Here is a 16,454-nt window from a genome sequence, read left to right as displayed (position 1 = left end):
ACTAACAACCTTCTCGTGGTATACCTTGGGCAAACGGAAATAGTTTACACCGAAAAAATGCCTAGGAGCCGTATACCAGGAATTGACTAGGTTTCCTAGTTACGAGAGGAACCCACTATATAATCCTAGTCAAAGTAATAAAATTCAAGCATAGTATTATAATTATTTGAAATTCTTAATCAAATTCTTATTATCCAATAAAAGAGAAAAAGTAAATATAATTTTAAAAAATAATTAATTATTTTATTAAACATATTTATATTTTACTTTTCATTTATATACCTTGGAATTAATTTAAACTTATGAAATAAATATTTGACGCTGGGGGGATGCGAACACCTGAACCTAACGAATACGCACTTTGAAACCCGGAACGATAACCACTACACTAAACACGACTTGGTATTTTAACTTCTTAATAGACACTAGATTTTCGAGTCAAAATACAATACTTAATCAGATGATGTTTTATATCTTTCAAGTACACAATTTTATCTACTTGGCAAAAACTATTAATTTTTAATTATTTATGCCATTTAAATGAAAATAAATTTAAATACACAAATTATTACAAAGGTAAATTTTCAAACACACTGCGCGATTAAAATAGTAAAAATGTTGTCACCACGTGCGTAAAAATTTCGACGATTTATATTGAAACCTAACCAAAAAAGTATAAAAGAATTAACTAATATAATTAAATAGTCTAATTTCTAAAACATGGACTATCTATATTTCCAGAGGTTCCGAGAAACCAGCAATTTTGATGTATGTAAGAACTCCATTTTATGTACAAAAAATAGACGCGAGTACCCTATTGAAAATGCCCACATGGGATCCTACATGGGATCTTACGTGGGTTCTTATACAAAAACCTGTATAAAATCCCAGATCCCACGTAAGAATCCACATGGGATCCAATGTAAAAGCACCTGTATATTTGGGACACAATTTGGAGCAGGAATTCATGTGGGAATTTGAGTTTGTGTATCTACATAAAAATCCACATGGATTCCTATGTGAGAATACATAAAGGATTCCATAAAGGATTTCATATGGGTTTTCATGTTACATATATAAGATTTCACAAAAGATTTAATAGGGTAATGTCACCTTGAGTGGACCGCCTAAGCTTTTTTCTAAAAAATTCTTTATGAAAGCAAATTAATCGGAGGTTTCTATTCCAAGCTTTAGTTTAGATCCCTAGATAAGTGTTTATACCATAATGGCTTTAATTTTTTTTTAGTTGGAAGAAACAATTGACTTTAAAAAATAGCTAATTTTTAAGGAATGAAAAAAGTGTAACCTTGAGTGGGCCACTCCTAAAAAATTGTAAAAGTTATTCTAAATTCTTTAATGTTTTTAATATTTCTGGTATATTGAAACAAAATTTATGCTTATGCACCTTCAGACCATGATTGTGTCGCAATGTTTACAAGTGAAACCATTTTTAATAATCTGGCACATATCACGTCAAAATCACAAAAAAATTAATAAAGAACATAAAACATAGTTTGAAACCGAAATTACATGGGATCTTACGTAGGATTTTACATAGGAATGAAAATTATATGAATTCCCAGGTGAGATCGTATATTATTTTCCATATAATTTTCCACATGGGATCTTACATAGAATCTCATGTAGTTTTTTTTATTAATGATACAGAATACTACAGTTCATATACTTTCACCGCCAGGTGGCGAGAGCGACTTCTCCCCCTGTTAACATGATTTTTTAACACTATATAACTGAGAGTTTATAGCTCAGAAGAAGTGTTTCAATTTATCGAATTTTTTTTCTTCCTGATGATTTGAAATGCTAATACAATTTATTATTTAATTTTTAATTAAATAATTTTTAATCCTTTGAAAATTCTCACAATGGATCCCTAATGTAATCACATATAAAATCTTTTGTGAAATCCTATATGAAATCTTATATATGTAACATGAAAACCCATATGAAATCCTTTATGGAATCCTTGGATCCTAACCATAATGATTAGGAATCCTTACCCTAGTAGAAATTTGTCATGGAACCACTCGATTGTTCAAGTTACTGGACAGTTTTTGTCACGGACGCTGATTCTAGGCGGACTGGTAAATAATTGTAAAGTTACTGACCAACGCTCTTCATCAAAGATTCAAGTTGAATTTGATATTGGCTAGACATAACTTCTGTCTAGTTTTTTAACGTTACTTTAAAGTACTCCTAGAAATTATAGTTCTAAGTTTGTCGTGTCGATGACACTGCAATAATGTCTAATAACTAGACAGCTCGACTGATTATTTGCTAGAGATAAATTTGTTCTTATTCTTTTCAATATTTTAAAACTTTTCATTTTAATTTGTTATTAATAAAAAAAATTAATTTAATTAATATTAGGTATAAATTAATAATATTAGGGGAGACTGGGGCGAAAAGTTAAATTTTGCATAAATGATTTTTTTTTGGCAATATAAGCCGCTTAGATGCAAATATTTGTATATCAATATTGTAGGGCAACTTGTCCTCTACAACTTTCAATAAAAAAGTTCCTGATATTTTCGCAAAAAATACATGTTTTGTCCTTTTTTGAAAATTTTGTTTTTTTTAACTTTTCGCCCCACCCTGGGGCGAAAAGTTAAATTCTATTTATTTTAGCCTACTAAAACTATTTTATGATAGGTGATAAGTAGTAGATAAGTTAAAGTATACGTAAACAAGTAATTTAGTAAATAAAAGATCTTTGTTTATTTGACAAAAGCTTTAGAATAGTTGTAAAGTTAAAAAATTGAAATTTAAAAAAAAAATTGTTTTGGTTTATTTCACGTTAACCGGTTTATTTTTTGACAGAGTACTTGCCCAATGTCAAATAAATCATTTTTAAACCAATAAACCCAAAAAAACGAAAAATAAAAAAAAATTTTTTAACAACATGTAAAAATACATTTAACTTTTCGCCCCACCCATTATTTAACTTTTCGCCCCAGGGTGCGTTTTTGGCTTTAACAATAAATATAAAAAATCTGACCAAAGATATTTGGCAAATACCTTTAGGTATCTCTTCAGGGGACCCAAATAAGGATCTAAAAAAATTGCGATGAGAATAAATTTAAAAAATATACTTAAAAGTTGATATTTTCTTTTTCGAAAAAATTTTCAAATAGGTTAAAAAAAAACTTTCAATATAGACACCACAAAAATGAACAGAATTGCACACAACTCCGGACATTTATTTAGGGTTATAACACCCTTCTATAATAAAAATTGCAATGCTCTAACTATTTTCGTTCGAAAGATAATGAATTTTAACGGTTTTGTCAGTTTAACTTTTCGCCCCAGTCTCCCCTAATTAATAAAATTAATTTATAATAAAAAATATTAATAATTAGGTATTAATAAAATTAATTAATAATATTAATAATTAATAAAATAAATTAATAATATTAATTAATAAAATTAATTAATAAATATTTACAATCATTTTAATTTGTTATTAATTAAAAATTTAATTAATTTATTATTAGGTATAAATTAATAATATTAATTAATAAAATTAATTAATAATAAAAAATATTAATAATTATTAATAAAATTAATTAACAATATTAATTAATAAAATTAATTAATAATAAAAAATATTAATAATTATTAGGGTAGAGTGGGGCATTACTATTCGCGGGGCGTAACTATTCTTTGTCCTGGAGAGAAAACTATTCAGCCGATTAAAGTTTTTTTTACACTGTATACTTGTCATGTGAAATAAACATTGTATGCCACATTTGAGCTTCTAGCGCCATCTATCATAGGAGTTAGGTACCCAAATGTGATTTTGATATACTCGCTTACTTGTTTTCACTCATTTAGTCTGCCATTGTAAATAGTGATAAACGGTCGAAAAAATTATCGGAGAAAATATTTCCAAAGTCAAATTTAGTGCTGAACACGAATATCATAATAGATTTTTGATATTCTATTGTTCAAAAATTTTACAAGTGTTTTTTCAAAAAATGAGCGGATGGGGCGTAACTATTCTTCCACTGATGACAGCAAAAACTACAAAACAGTGTATTTTTTTTTATTCTCCTTGTTTCTAGGTTAGAATGGTAAGAAATTGTCAGAAAAAAACCAGAAAAAATCCTTCAATGTTCGAAAGTGAACAATATATCCCCAAGTGTTAAAATTGAAGTGAACTGTAAATCAACCTTTTATTATACACCAATTTGCAAAATATAAATTTTAAACAATTTCCAAAATTAATTAAGGAAGATTTCGACTATATCAGCAATTAGTGACATCTATTAGAAGTCAATTGAACTCTTTGGTTTAGAGTCAGGTGTTATTCTTAAGATAATTATTCCGATATGGTTGTCGGTAAATAATTATATTTTTTGAATTTTAATTTTTGATCTGAAAAAATAAGCTGCGTGAACGACTGCACTGTGCATCTGTGAGGACTCGAACCCCAGTTAATAGCTGCCTTTCGCGGGACTAACGCCTACCAATGCACCATGCCAACACAGCCTGGACGTTCACGTTTCTTATAATCTCAGATCAAGCCCATACACTAGTCGAAGAGCTGTATAGTTAATGTAGGAAATTATTTGCTGATGAAGAATTTTAATTAAGGAAGATTTCGACTATATCAGCAATTAGTGACATCTATTAGAAGTCAATTGAACTCTTTGGTTTAGAGTCAGGTGTTATTCTTAAGATAATTATTCCGATATGGTTGTCGGTAAATAATTATATTTTTTTTTGAATTTTAATTTTTGATCTGAAAAAATAAGCTGCGTGAACGACTGCACTGTGCATCTGTGAGGACTCGAACCCCAGTTAATAGCTGCCTTTCGCGGGACTAACGCCTACCAATGCACCATGCCAACACAGCCTGGACGTTCACGTTTCTTATAATCTCAGATCAAGCCCATACACTAGTCGAAGAGCTGTATAGTTAATGTAGGAAATTATTTGCTGATGAAGAATTAAAATTAAAATTAAAATATTAAATTAAAATTAAAATTCAAAAAATATAATTATTTACCGACAACCATATCGGAATAATTATCTTAAGAATAACACCTGACTCTAAACCAAAGAGTTCAATTGACTTCTAATAGATGTCACTAATTGCTGATATAGTCGAAATCTTCCTTAATTAAAATTCTTCATCAGCAAATAATTTCCTACATTAATTTCCAAAATTATTAAATTGGAAATAATCTCAACAATCAAAGATCTAATATTGAAACAACACATTCCAAATTTCGAACCATCGAAATTTGCTCAAGAGGCGACAACCGTCTGGAAGAAAGCAGATATTTTCAAAATACAATACACTATCTCATTAGTGTAAACAAGAGGATTAATGCCCAACCATTAAGGACAACAAGCAGAAGGCCCCTTTTCGTCTAGTGCTCAACACCATTGAGATTAAACAGGAGATTATCATCACACCACCAGTAATCGTTATTCTTTAAGTAAGATTCATAATTTTGTACTCATTGTAATTTTGTCAACTCTTTTCTTTCTTGTTGGTTTTTAAATAAATTATTCTCTCACATTTAGTAGGCTCATTGACTTATCCTCATCCCAAATTAGATTCATTTATGAAACTAATTTAAAACGAGGAACGCTAGGTATATTTAAAAAGGTTTCTCGTTTTGACGTAACATTGTTAATAATAGTGCATTAAAAAAATGGAAGTTGTTTGAAAACAGTAAATATTTAGGATATTCGAATTTAGAATTCTTTTTTAATTGAATTAAAAATCAAAAAGTAATATAGAAAATTACATGTAATAATTTACTATTTACATTATTTTTATATAATAATTCAACTAATTAATTAAAAATTTTAAAATATTATATAATTTTTATTCTATTCCATTTATTATGTATATTATAATGGATACAGAAATTTTCCAAAAATATTTTTTATTGAATTTCTTTGGTGCTAAATAGAAATTTTATATTAATTGCATGAAATAAATGTGTAAACTACAGTAAATCTTAATGTTAAACAAATTTTCAGTATTTTAAAAGAATTAATTTGTCTAGTTTTTCTACAGAACCGTTGACCAGAATTTATAAAGTTGGGCTAGATAATAACTTGATGAAAAAAGCGTGACACTCCATTCCAGTTGGCTTGTAAAGTAACTAGACAATTTCAAGCGTGACTGGACAGTTCCTTTATAATAACTAGGACAAATTTCTACTAGGGTATTACTTTTACTAGGTTAAGGCAGTAGTCTCCTTTATAGGCTTAAAAAAATCGACTTTTTTTGTGTCTTAAATCTATTCCAAAATTATCCAAGAATATGTCTTTAAAATTTTAGAGGCCAATTTGACATATTTTCGAAGGTAGAACAGATTTTGTGACCGATCGTCGAGCACGTGTGAATGCTCGGGCAGACCACAACACGCACGCTCCGCCCCTTCATGCGTTCTATTGTTTACCTAACCTTGTATCACCTTGTATACACCTGAAAAGGTGTATACACACACTCAAAATTAGAACAAAGCGTTCAATTCTCTTGTGTGGCGATTAAACCCAAAACACGTCAATTCCGGCTCTAAAATCGTCGAAATAGCGGCAAATTAGGTTTGACTGTTTCAGATGCATCGTACGACCATCGAGTAATATAAGGAGACTTAACGGTCATGCCAGTATGATGTGAAAAGTGTGCCACCTTTTCGTACTACAAGTCCTCTCGTCTTACTTTCCCGGACGTCACGCCCCTCGTGGATAAAAATTGTACTTCGGTTGTAAACAAGAACACATGACAGAACCTACAGCAGTAAATTTTTGTAATTTTAAATAGTGGACAAATGCACTTCTTCTCTTTTAATTGAAGAAGGACATAAATTGTCTTTCTTTAAACCAAGGGTTCTTTTAAATATTTGACTAATAACTTTAAATTGTAATTTGTTGAGTAATGAGAAGGCCTAGATACGGTTTGTTTTTTAATGAAATTTATAAAAATCTAGGCCTTCTCATTACTCAACAAATTAATTAATTCGGTCAAACAAAAATCACAAATTTAAATTGTAATATTTGTTGCTGCCATTTATTAAGAAAATAGTTATGAATATTGAAAGCAAATTGTTTCACAAAAAGAACAAAGAATTGCTGAGGAGTCATGTCATTTGTGAGTTGCATTTTAAAGAAATGCATTTAAATACACAAACACTAATTATCTGTTACGATTTATGAAAATACCTACATAAATAATTTATGTAAACACTGAAAAACTTTTCAACTTTAAAAATATTTAATTTCTATAAACACATCGAGCATCTGACAGTAGCAGACGATATTTAGTTGGTTTTTGAAGCTCAAATACAGTAGAATATCACCCAAAAATTTCGTTTACCGCAATCATTTCCTTCCCTTTCAAAAAAATTCCTGAAAAAACGATTTTCTTCGCCTTCCAAAGGAGACTACTGCCTTAAGATTAAGGCCCTATATAGTTACTCTCTAAATTTGAATCAGCGAAAAGTCGCTGATTCACTAGCCCAGAGTATGCAGCTGATGAAACAGCGTATATACGCTGGAAAATCAGTGCATATACGCTGTTTTATCAGTGTATATACGCTATTTCATCAGCTGCATACTCTGGGCTGGTGAATTAGCGACTTTTCGCTGATTCAAATTTAGAGAGTATATAGGGTCATAGTTAATAATACCATCGAGATTTTTTTTTCGTTGTATAGGAAACTACTATTTAGGGGCCAAAAATCAATTTTTTATTTTTTAGAGAAAATAAGTTTCATAATAGGTCAAAATGGTCAAAATTATTCCCTAAGTGTGGACCAAATCCAGGAGGGGGCACTTTTTACATGCTTATACTGCTACGGCCTTTGTATATTTAACTTTTATAACTAGAGAAATTAAAACAAAAGAAAATAATACAAGGGAATTATTTTTTCAAGGCGGTTCTAATATTGCCAAAGGAGTATTAATCGATCAACCAATTCATCAAAACGGTCTCTTGAAGAAAAATGGAATAGTGAAAGGAACAGTGAATCTTCTTCAAAATGGTGGTGTTCATTTGCCGAATGGATTTGTTCCTGGTAACAATAGAGTGGCGCCTTTAAATGGCCACAGTGTGAATAATGAAAGGAACCCAGTAAGATCAATGTTTAATGAAGTCGACGGATAAAAGAAAATAGAAATTTTCAAATTTACTTCTCTTTCTCTATCGAGGGATTTTTTTCATTAATAATTAAAAATATTTTCGCATTTTTAAAATCAATTTCTAGAAAAAATTTTTATATTGAAAAAATTTCTCCCTTATTTTAAAATAGAAGTAAATTTTACTGAAAATTGAAAAATTAGAAGAATAAAACATTTAAAGACTTAAAAATAAGAAACAAAGAAAGATTTTCTTTAACTAGCCAGCAGTACTTTTAAGTTAGACTTTCAATTTTCTTTTACTTCAATTTTCAAATAAGTACGTATAAAAAAACGTACACATTAGGGTGTCCGTTATTTCCCAAGTTAGCTATTTTCATTTGGGTATCGTCAAAATCGTTTCTTTTTGACCTAAAAACAATTCTAGAAACTAGAAAAAAATTTTACGATGCCGTTTAACCCTGCCTAAATAACAATACTTTTTCCATTTAATTAACATGGGATTTTTGCACTTTTTAGAAAATAATTTTTATTTCGTTTATAATACTCTTTGACTGACCAACAATCAAGAGAATTTTTCTTTAAATATTTATTTTTGCAAATTTTCAAATTGTTAACAGAAATTTTTAAAAACAAATAAATCGTTATAACATTGTTGACGTAAACGTTAACAATTTGAAAATTTGTAAAAATAAATTGTTCAAAAAAAAAATTCTCTTTATTGCCAGAATGGTTTAGCCCGCTTGAAATTCATAGGAAATGTTCATAATTATATTAAGAATTTGTAGTAAAAATTTGATAACAAAAAAAGGTGGTGTTTTTGAAAAAATTGACCTTATTTATTTTCAGAAAATCATCCCCTATTTTTATCATTTTAAATATTTTTTCAAATTTCAAACTGGATTGTGAAGAGGACAAGACCATCTACAAGACCCAAGAAAGAAAATTAAATTATACTCAAAAAAAAAGAATGACAAGCAAAACAATTTTTTTCTATAACATGAAGTTAGTCGATCTGCCTGATTTGAAATGGATTTAGTCTACTGTCTGATTCTTGGATAGTTAATGAATTGAAATTATTGTTACGGTCCAATTGGATGCATAAAACAAGAAACTTTCAATGAAATACCGAATAAAAATTAATTAATAAGTAGATTTAGCAAAATAATCAGAAAAATCAATAAAAATGAAATTGACCTTTTTAAAACTTGTGTAATGAATTTTTCGCGATAATATGAAAATTTCTCTATCTAAAGGAATCATAATACACTCGAATCTTGATATAACGAGCTCTTGATACAACGAACTGTCAACTCTCGTTACAACGAGAAATATTTCTCCTCTTTTATCCCCACTATTTGAAAACATTTAAGCATCGTTTTTTTTGCACATGACATTAATTGCAGTTACTTAACTTCACACAAATAAATTGTTTAAGAGTGGGGCCCCCTCACGCAGTCGTTATATCGAGATTTTTGGATCCCTCACTTCTCGTTATATCAAGATTCGAGTGTAGAAGCAAAATCAAGCATTGTTGGTTAGTCAAAGAGTATTATAAACGAAATAAAAATTATTTTCTAAAAAGTGCAAAAATCCCATGTTAATTAAATGGTTAATTAAACAATTCTAGTTTCTAGAATTGTTTTTAGGTCAAAAAGAAACGATTTTGACGATACCCAAATGAAAATAGCTAACTTCGGAAATAACGGACACCCTAGTACACATACACTACACTGAGAAAACTGGAGTATTGGACTAAACATCTGGAGGGACAAATCGTTCATATTTGAGAGTTAGCTATTGGATAACAATCTAAATGTTCAAATACACCATTGACAGATATTCGTGCCATTTCTCTTGGAGGGAAAACGAGTTTATAACAGAGGGACAAATTAACCATCTTGAGAAATCCCTTCCTTATCCAGCGCGAAATGAATAAATATGGCAACCTAACCCCTAAATTAAATACATAAAATGTCAGAAAAATAATTTTGCGCGCATCAGATCGTACACATTTTCTGCGCAACTTTTAACCCTCAGATATAATGGGAGAGAATATACAAGTAGATTTCCATTATAAATTCAAAATTTATGTTAGAAGGACTATTTAACTCTCTTCATAAGCAAAGGAAAAAGTGTATACTTTTTGAACCTCTGAATTTGACTCTACAGTTTTCTCAAAGTACCGGTGGAAATTGTGCGACCGCTAACACCTCGTTAAACTCGTTAAACACTAGCACGCAATTAACTTATTTGTTTATTTATAATTTAATGTTTTATTAAAAAATGAAAGCATATTAAATATTCTTATTAGATTCATAAAAATCAGTATACAATAAAACAATGTAATTCCCTATTTACGTGTGTCCAACGGAATAATGTACTTCGTGTGAGAAGAGTGAACATAATTCCGTCTATTTAAAAAAGTCATTTTTATGTAAAAGAAACTTTTCAAAATAACTCAGCAATAGAAAATATAATTTAATTAGGTCTTAGTTACTCAAAAAATGAAAAAATATATTAAAAAATATTCACACTTTACTTTTCTTATCCTTACCCAGTAAAAAAAGAAGTATTGAGTGGAGCGTTTAGGAATTGAGTGAAGCTCTGAGCTAATACGGATTCGAGTAAAAACCGTATTCGGACGTCTGACTCAATCTTTTTTTCATCCGCCGAATACGGTCTTATTTTAGCATTAAAATTAAAATCACAAGACCAGAGTACACATTATAAATTGAAAGCACAATTGTCCTGGAATGTAAAAATGCCGATTTCGATAAGAAGCAGTGAATATTTGTTAAAAATTGGTAAAAGCAAAGTTTGATAAGCGCGACTGAATTTACCATGTGAATAAATGAAGTGGTAAGTTTAAATGGACGAAATGGACTGAAAGAAATCTACTGTTACCGACAGAAAGTTCCTAGAAATTGTGGTAAATTCAACAAAACAATGAAATTTCATTGTTTAACAATTCTCTAGGAACTTTCTGTCGGTAACAGTAGATTTCTTTTCGTCCATTTAAACTTACCAATTCATTTATTCACATGGTAAATTCAGTCGCGCTTGTCAAACTTTGCTTTTACCAATTTTTAACAAATATTCACTGTTTCTTATCGAAATCGGCATTTTTACATTCCAGGACAATTGTGCTTTCAATTTATAATGTGTACTCTGGTCATGTGATTTTAATTTTAATGCTAAAATAAGACAGTATTCGGCGGATGAAAAAAAGATTGAGTCAAACGTCCCAATACGGTTTTTACTCGAATCCGTATTGGCTCAGAGCTTCACTCAATTCCTAAACGCTCCACTCAATACTTCTTTTTTTACATTTTGTTTATGTACTCAAAATAAAATTTTTTGTCCAACGCCTTCGTGGAAATAGAACTATTGTACGCTAGGCACCAATGGAGGAATGTAGAACATTTCCCCACTGGTGGTTTGGCCAGTGGAGAAATGAAGTCATTTCCCCACTGGTGGTGGAATGAGAAATTGACTAATCGATTTTTTATTTTATATTAGAATTAGAACATTTTAGGAACAGAATTTTGAGGACACTCTGGGGATCTTTAGGGACACTTTCAAAACATTCATTTTTGAAAAAATTTTTTCCAAAATTTTTTTTCAAATTTTTTTTTCTATTTTTAGATTTTTTCAAAATTTTTTTCAAAATTAGATTTTGTTTCACTCTCAGTTATTGCTATAACATCATTGTAATATTTTGATTTCGATAAATAACGAGTAAAGTCAACTTAAAATTTTGAAAAATTAATAGTTTAAATTTATTATTTATAAAAAAACTTTTTTGCAGTTGTTGGACAAAATAGTATGTGCAACTTGTGGAGAACAGCGATTTTCGCTCGCTCGATTGCTGCGCGCGCTACGCTTGCGCAGCAAACTTCGACTGAGCGGTATGTTTCGAGCAGGAAGGAAGAGTAAGGAGACCGAACTCTGTGTAGAAAGCGCTTTAAAAATCTTAGAGAAATATGCACGAAAAGTGCCAGGCTCACTGTGTTCTAGTCGACCTCCAATTAAGTTGATCATGCGCATAAGCTGTGTTGTGTCTCTGTTTCTCGTAAAAATTGTGCGAGTGAGATGTAAGATCTAATGTTTACATTTAGCCGGTCTTAGTGAGATACATACATAATTATACAATACATTTCGTTTTAATAATTATTTATTTATTTTATTTAAAAAATGTCGTGTTGTCTGCCAGGATGTAAAGAAAGAAAAAGAGTCTAAAAACATTAGTCTCTTCTATCCTTCTACGGTATGTAAATATACTCTAGTTATAAACACAATTCTTCTTAACCATTTTCGCAAAATTTTTCCCTTTTCATAAATATATTATTAAATTTTATTATTTTGAAAATCTAAATAATATCACAATTGCAAATAAATAAATTTGCTTTTAAAATTAACACTTTTTAAACTATATAATATTTACCTTGACATAACCACACTTTTCATCTATGTCAACACTGAACTTTAGTTCAGTGCGCATGATCGACTTAATTGGTGATCAACTAGAACACAGGACAGCATAAAGCCAGTATAGTGCCAATCAAATTTAACTTAATCTTAAGAACACAGTGAGTCTGGCACTTTTCGTGCATATTTCTCAGACATTTGTAGAAGCAGAGTTCGGTCTCCTTACTCTTCCTTCCTGGTTTCGAGTGACAGCTACATAACTGGAGGTGATTTTCGTAAGGATAAGAAAAGTAAAGTGGGAATATTTTTTAATATATTTTTTCATTTTTTGAGTAACTAAGACCTAATTAAATTATATTTTCTATTGCTGAGTTATTTTGAAAAGTTTCTTTTACATAAAAATGACTTTTTTAAATAGACGGAATTATGTTCACTCTTCTCACACGAAGTACATTATTCCGTTGGACACACGTAAATAGGGAATTACATTGTTTTATTGTATACTGATTTTTATGAATCTAATAAGAATATTTAATATGCTTTCATTTTTTAATAAAACATTAAATTATAAATAAACAAATAAGTTAATTGCGTGCTAGTGTTTAACGAGTATGTCGAACGAGACACTGAATAAGACTGTTCAATTAATACAAAACGCTAGATACTTATTGATTGATATTTGATTATTTATTTCTAGATATAAATTTTGTAAAGTGTTTGTTTACATTAATTCACGGCTCATTATTATCAAATTTCCAATTTGCCTAAATTGGCTTCGTTATTTCGCGAATTACCTAGGCAATTCTCGAAATGCCTAACATTTTCAGGAATTATCCGAATTTCCTGACGATTCATAGGAATTTCTGAATTTCCTAGGCATTTCGCGAATTGCCTGGTCTTCGGGTTTTGCCGGTAACATATATAAAAAATTAATTAAAAAGAAGTTGAAGAAAATTGTCGAAACAGTTGCTTTTTAAAAAAAGAAAATCTAGTCTCAAACTAAAAAAAAGCTCAATTAAAAAAAAATTTTTTTTTCAAGTTGATAGAATTATTTTTATCATTTTCAACCTATTATTTATATTTCACTTTATTTATATATTTTGTATGAAAGAGAATGTTAGAAATGAAAATATTTTTCACTTTTGTAATCGCACACGTATGTATTTTAAGAAAGGCTAAACTGAACAATGCTCACGGCTGTATATTCAAGACTAATGAACTGGAACTATTGAAAATTCAGTTAATCGAATTCACTTATTTTACATCGCAAGAAAAAAAAGAATTATTTCAAGATTTCGATTATTTGAAATTTAAGATTTTCAAGTCCATCAAGATTATACATTGCCAATTAAATAGTTATTATTTATAAATAATCCGACAGTATAAATTTCATTTATAAAAAAATGAAAGAAAACTGTGCGTAATCTTATAATTTAGAATAATATGTGCGTAACTTATAAGTAACCGTACGTGTAAATTGTTAGATAAGAAAATGAAATGGAAAATAATTAATAAGTAATGTACAATGTTATATTTACAAAAATAGACTGTTTTCTATGAAATAGAAATAATTTCGCGAAAGAAAATAGGAATTATTACAAGAAAAAAGCCATTTTTATCAACGAAACATCTTTTTATCCACAATTCAATTGTTTCTATTCGAACTAAATTTAAATTACATTACATTTGGAAAAATGTCAATTAAGTTTAAATTCAATTCAATTAAAAGAAATAAATTTATTTGAAGATTGTTAAATTTAAATTCAATTTAAATTCAATTTTTTTCTCTTTACATTTTGTTTTCTTTGAATTGAAATTAAAATTAAATAAAATTTAAATTAATTTTGTCCTTTTGAATTTAAATTAAATTTGACTGATTTCAATTCAAAAGAACAAAATTAATTTCAAAAAATTAACTTCCATATCAATTCAAAAAAACAAAATTATTTGCAATTTAAATACAAAAGAAAAAATTAATTTAAGTTTAAATTCAAAAGAACTAAATTAATTTCAATTCAAAAGAACAAAATTAAATTAAATTTCAATTCAAATAAACCAAATTAAAATTGAATTTAAATTTATTCTTTTCAATTAAAATTAATTTTGTTTTTTTGAATATAAATTAAAATTATTTTTGTTTTTTTTAAATTTAAATTGAAATTATTTTTTTTAATTGAATTTGAATTGAAATTAAATTATTTTAATATTAAATTTAGTATAAAAAAATTAATTTCAATTTAAATTTTTAGAAAACAAAAATTTTTTTTTTTAAAAAAACTTATTTCAATTTCAATTTAAAAAACAAAGTTTAAATTAAATTTAAATTAAATTGAAGTAAAAAATAAATCTAATTCCAATATTTTGTAAAATTATTCTTTTAAATATTTGAACCTTTTTGGAAAAATTGTTGACACTGTTGATAAATTTTGACAAATTGTGATCTTTTTAATTTTCTGAAATTATAATTTATTGTTATAACAATTTTCGTCTGCGTTGTAAAATATAAAAAGAAAATTAGTTTTTAAGAAATGATTAGCGTTAATAACATAAAAATTTTCATATTTCTATAATAGAAATATGAAAATATTTATTAAAAACGAATATTTAATAATTTATATTAATAAAAAGAAGAAATCAATGAAATACTTGATTTTCCTCGAAAAGAAAGTATAATGAAATAATGAAACATAATTTCGTAGATTTATAAGCAGATGATGACTCTATTTTTCAGCAATAATATATTTTTATTACACATATCAAATAGTAATATAAAAAATTTATGTTAAGCATAAATTTTCTAATTTAAAAATGAATTATAAATGGATTTAGTTAGAATTTTTACGTAAATTTTCTGTTTTTACGTAATTTTATTTATATTTCAAATATATTTATTCATATATATGTGTTTTAATTAAATATTTTACTTTATAATATTATTATAGTTATAGATTAGGGGAGAGTTGTCAGGGTTGGGCAGTGTTTAGGGTTGAGCTACCGCGTTTATTTCGTTTTATCGCACTAGCGCCATCTATCTTTTTACGTAAATTCTTGCTACCAATGTCAGCCATCTTTTCATATTACAAACGTATAGGGGAGAGTGGGGCTGGTTGCACCATGGGGCAAGATGCACCATACGAGATATTTCTTACATTTCTGGAGATTTTTGAGTGTTGATCACAGATGGTGTAAGTTACACACAACACCTAACCTTATACTTCGAAAAAACCTTCCAAGAAGGTGCCCAAAAAGAAATTGAGATAAAAATTAGAAAAAAATTGGACAAGTGCGAGTTGAACTCGCACTGCTATGGCGGGTTCCGTACACAAATATTAAAACAATACTTGCAACATTTATCGGTAATTGGTAGAATTAAAATAAACAATTAAAAAAATATATTAATATCATTTGATAAAAAAAATAAATAAAAAAATTAAAGTATTGTATATATCTAATATTGTAAACAATAATAAGTAGAGGAACAAAATTTGTTGCTGTTTTTATTGTTTTATTTTTAAAGTTTTGTAAAAAATTTTTAAAAAATGTAAAAAAAAAATTTTTTGTTAAAAAATCTAAAAAAAAAATTTTTTTTAATTTTTTTTTTAGATTTTTAAATATATTTTTTGTGATCAGACTGTAAAAATAGACTAATAAACCCATTTTTAGTTAATTAGATCAAATAATGTAGAAATTAGAAAAAAAAAAATTTCAAAATTTTTTTTAGTTTTCCCTTGACAACGCTATGGACATTAATACATAGCAAGTTCTCTATATTTTTCCTGTAATATTCACGATAAAATACACCAGTATGCCAAATTTTAGCCCTCCATGTTGAATAGTTTAGAAGTTAAGGGGGGGGGGGGGGAATGGTCACTTTTTATGCATTTTTGGCCAAAAATCTTGTT

General features: G+C 28.2%; 1 protein-coding gene across 1 annotated transcript in view; it reads left to right on the top strand.

Annotated features, from left to right (window-relative positions):
* Positions 1-8,169, top strand: part of LOC122508867 (adenylate kinase isoenzyme 5) — a 254,215-nt gene extending 246,046 nt beyond the window's left edge. The window contains exon 13 of the mRNA XM_043622465.1: positions 7,920-8,169. Coding sequence (XP_043478400.1) covers positions 7,920-8,149 — 230 coding nt within the window. The 3' untranslated portion in view covers positions 8,150-8,169. The remainder of the gene's footprint in view (positions 1-7,919) is intronic.
* The last annotated feature ends 8,285 nt before the right edge of the window (positions 8,170-16,454 follow it).

The sequence above is a fragment of the Leptopilina heterotoma genome, unplaced genomic scaffold, assembly GCF_015476425.1.
Source record: "Leptopilina heterotoma isolate Lh14 unplaced genomic scaffold, ASM1547642v1 Lhet_58, whole genome shotgun sequence".
Classification (NCBI taxonomy): Eukaryota; Metazoa; Arthropoda; class Insecta; order Hymenoptera; family Figitidae; genus Leptopilina; species Leptopilina heterotoma.
This window is presented reverse-complemented; position numbering and strand designations above follow the sequence as displayed.